The sequence below is a fragment of the Carya illinoinensis genome, chromosome 7 (genome assembly GCF_018687715.1).
Source record: "Carya illinoinensis cultivar Pawnee chromosome 7, C.illinoinensisPawnee_v1, whole genome shotgun sequence".
NCBI classification, from domain to species: Eukaryota; Viridiplantae; Streptophyta; class Magnoliopsida; order Fagales; family Juglandaceae; genus Carya; species Carya illinoinensis.
In genome coordinates, this window is record NC_056758.1 from 28,131,586 (window position 1) to 28,135,879 (window position 4,294).

The following is a 4,294-nucleotide window of genomic DNA, read 5'->3' on the forward strand; positions in this document are numbered from 1 at the left end:
TTGGATCAAAGCTAAATTATGATCTTCATATTCTTTTAATATTATGATATAAATAAAATAAAATACAAAAAAAATCAAAATTATAGATAATATATGTTTATATTTACCATAAAAGAAACAAAATTCTCCGTTATCAATTTATATGACCACACACTCAAAGCCGTTTGGTTCTTAATTCCCTGGCCTCTTTATCAGCTGATAGACAAAGTGATCGTTCAACAAGGCCGTATCAAATGGAGCTGCAGTAATCAAAGAACAGACGTGGAAATTATTAATACAACCACAGGGATATATATCTGAGTTTTTTTTTTTAGTTTCATCCTTCTAATTATTTCTTCAAAGAAACTATTAATTATTATTAGTTGATGAAGAAGTTCTAATTAAGTTTCAACACAAAAAAAAAAAAAAAAAAAATGAAGTTTCAACACAAACGCAAAAAATGGAATACCAAATTAAGTGTATATGATCATGATCATGATGTTATTCATGTCTATTTACTTACTTATTTATCTCCAACAAACACGTCCGCATGCATTAATTTATTCTTATTTATTGGGCCACACCAATACTTTTTAAGGAACAAACCAAACAAAACGTTGTGATTATTTTTCCTTTGTGTCGATCCAAGTACTCCTTCTCAAGAATTGCTTTCCTCAATCTGCATTTGATCATCATCATCTCCCTTGACTAGACATGCTGCATGTACGTCTTTGTCTGGTTTATAGCCGATCGATATATCACACATTATTATTGAATTCCTGATCACTTGGCTCAATAGGAGGTGCAGTAGTACCGGCGCCTGTATTAATATTCTGTGTTGTGTCTTCCGTTTGAATATGGATAATAATCTCTGTTGTCTGTGTTGTGCTCAACTGGAGCTCATGTTCATTTGCTGTAGTAGCAGGGCCACTTGGTACATCTAATTGGATGTTCATTTCTGGAAAGATTAGATCTTTCGGCCTGTCCATGTAAATGACGTACAGTATCATCTGAGTCATCCCCAATATGAAACCTAGTATGTTTGGTGTCTGAAAACAGAACAAAAAGAAGGGTCGCATAAACTTGTAAGATTATAAGCAAAAGTTAGGATGCATATAATTAAATATATTTGTTTAGTTTTAATTACTAGCTACAAAGGAGGATTGATCGGGAAATATTCGAACTTTACCGCTATGAAGAGATCCTTTAGGGATAGACCATAGGAGAACCACATCGTAGCACTGATTGTCAAGAAGAATGATAGTGAAAATGGCATGAATTCCACGCTCTTTGTTTGTATAACCAGCCTCTGAAAAATGAAAAAACAAACAGAGAATTACTTACCCAATAAAATGTAAACCAAGCTAGGGTCAATCTAAACCTAATAATTATAGAATAATACCATGAACAAGTCTCAAATGCACAAGGTTTTGTAAAAATATGGAATCTACTAAGAAAAAGTGAATTTTTCACCTTTTTTTTTATGTTGAGGTAAATTTTTTATTTTATTTTTATAAAATATCTGTACGAGACTTGTATATTTGGAGTTTGATACATCATTTTAGATCAACTTGCGAAAAAATTAATTACCATGACACTGAGAGGAGCAGCAAAAACACAAACAGAACAAACCGCACAAGTCCATCCAACAGCTGTACGCCGGAGAGAACTTCCTCGAATGAGGGATGTGCAGAGTATGATCAAGCCCAAAAGCCCTACGTTAAACAAGACAAGCAGCTTTGCGGTATATATCTGCAGAAAAAGCAAAAGATTTTGATTTATCAAGTTAATTAAATAAACTAGCTGCATGCAACTAATTTATTAAAAAGAAAATAGATTAAGAAAGATTAATTGTATGTAAGTAAGTTACCCTAGCTCTCCCTGGTGCATATATCATGAACAAGACTAGGTAAATGGATTCAATGGCACAGCCGATGGAGTTGATGGTGATGAGCAAAATTTCATGGTTTTTCAGGAAGGCATAGTAAAGCGTCAGCATCGCGCTAAATAGTGCAACTGAATAAGGCAGCGATTGGAATCCTTGTGTTGATTTTATCCTGTATATCCTGTAAAAGGTTGGCCTGGCAGACAAATTAAATAGCAAACGATTAAAATGGAAACTAATGATTCGATTAGCTTCATAGCTGAAAAATCCATATACATTTGGAGAGTAAATATTACTTACACTGGGGCTAGATATACGAGGAATGACACGATGTTACCTGCATAAAATGAGATACCAAAAATGACATGAGACCTTGAAATTAGTATATAAAAACTCAAGAGATGTTTGGAACGGGAGAAAAAGTGGCTATACGTACCAAGAAGGCCGAAAACAATAGACATCATGGGATGATCAACATGGATCGTTGCCATTCTTGCTGGGAAGCCAACCCTTTCGGTTCGTGACCAGGGTGTCCGGCAGGGGATCAGCTAGCCTGTGGATCAGGCCGCCGGCACTACGTACAATTGATCAGCTAGCTGCTTGTCATGAGTCTTCGTATTGGGTGGGTATTTATAGGTATGAGATGGAAAGGTTTATAAGAAGATGGTGGACGCCTAGAGATGCTCAGTTGCTTTTGGGAACAAATGTTATTTGGTTTTTTGAGCTGTTAAGCAAACATTATGATAAGATAATTTTATGGGGGTAGAAGTAGATCATCATGATGAGCTGGGAAGCTCATTAATGATTAATTATGGCCATTTTTGGAGCGTTTTATTTCTGGCATTCATTGGTTCTCCGACACCTGATCTTATCGATCTTGAATTAGTTTCATCACTAAATTAGCCACTTTTGGTAGCCATTTGCCAAATGGGCCTCTCTAGCCGAACCCTACACGCTATTATAGATAATAAGCTGCTATATATTACCAAAAAACATATCAATTTGCCACCAATACTTTAAAGTATTGGTCATGTGCTAGCTAGCTAACTTGATCTAATATGTTTGCTTTCCATGGAAAAAGTTACGAACTTACGATATTCCTCCAATTAGAACCCAGCAGTTTGAAGGAAATAGAAAGTTAAGAGAAACTTACATTTTTTACGGTGTTAATTTAATAGTAAGTGATCGGGCGGGATTTCTTTTGAGTTTGCTTAATTACATTTATTAATACACATGCATGCAGCTTCGAAAAGGGTGTGAATTAAGTTATTAACTGTACAGTAAGTTATTAACCAATCACTTGAGCTGTAAGTACGTCGACGTTTGATCTCTTCATGAGTTTTGGGAAGAGACGCATGAGGCGCAATTGATATGGCTTAATTTGGAAAGAGATGAGCGCGCGGGTCGAGCCATTTGGTGACGTGAAGCAACTGATCACATATATCATGATTGTATAGTAGTAAAGTAAAGATGGAGGGAGGAGGCCAACGGCGGAGTCTGTTCAATATACGTACGTTAGGTGTTCCCAAATTCCTTAATTTTCTAAAAGATCATCAAGTACGTACTAGCCTGGTTGGAATTAGCACGTGAGATCATATGTGAGAGCCCACCAGCTATCTAGCCGTTATATTAATTCAACCAATACACAACCCCTACGCTATCTATCTGCCTTTTATGCTTCCTTCCTTCCTTCTTCAGTTATTGGCTTTTAATTTGCTCCATATATCTTACATATATATTTCAATAATATTAATGGGCAGTACGTACTACTTTAATTTGTTCTATCTATCTGCATGCGAATGCAATGAATGCGTGCATGATATAATTATATATATATATATATATATATGCTTCCAAGATTAGTACTACTACGTACTCATCTTATATATATAATCGATGAATCCAATTAATGTCTGAAATTAGCAAAGAGGTACTTTTTCCAGTTCAATCCCGGCCCATTAATTCATGATCGTGATCTTAATTAATTAGTGCTTATCATGAAATTAAAGCGTACTTAATTTATATATGTGCGGAGTTTGGAGTTTGGACGACAAAATTAATCATTCTTTAATTAAAAATTTTAAAAACATGATATATCTGAGATTGCTTGCTTGCTAGCTAGGTACGTACGGAAAGTCGCCTATTTAATTAATAAATATTACTGATCAATGCATGCCCATTGATCAACAATGGAGGTTTAATTAAATTATTAAGGGTCAAATATAGCGAAAATACGTATATATAATGGGATTTGCTTAATTAGCAAAATATATTATTATTGCATGCATAACAAGTCTAGTTGATCTTATATAAATATTAATAAGCTGAGTACTGGCCCACATATAATAATATAGATGGATATTTATGAGTGACAGAGACAAAGACGACTACTCATAAAAGGTGATATCTCTTGATGATACAAATAAAATA

The 4,294-nt window shown here is 34.7% G+C and overlaps 1 protein-coding gene across 1 annotated transcript; it reads right to left on the reverse strand.

Annotated features, from left to right (window-relative positions):
- Positions 1-452: 452 nt before the first annotated feature.
- LOC122315296 (bidirectional sugar transporter N3-like) lies at positions 453-2,482 on the reverse strand. The gene is made up of 6 exons (XM_043131129.1): positions 2,301-2,482; positions 2,165-2,201; positions 1,850-2,060; positions 1,570-1,731; positions 1,169-1,288; positions 453-1,028 (listed from the first exon to the last, which is right to left on the reverse strand). Exons 1-6 carry the CDS (start codon positions 2,353-2,355, stop codon positions 738-740), a joined length of 876 nt encoding a protein of 291 aa, XP_042987063.1. The 5' UTR covers positions 2,356-2,482; the 3' UTR covers positions 453-737.
- Positions 2,483-4,294: the final 1,812 nt, after the last annotated feature.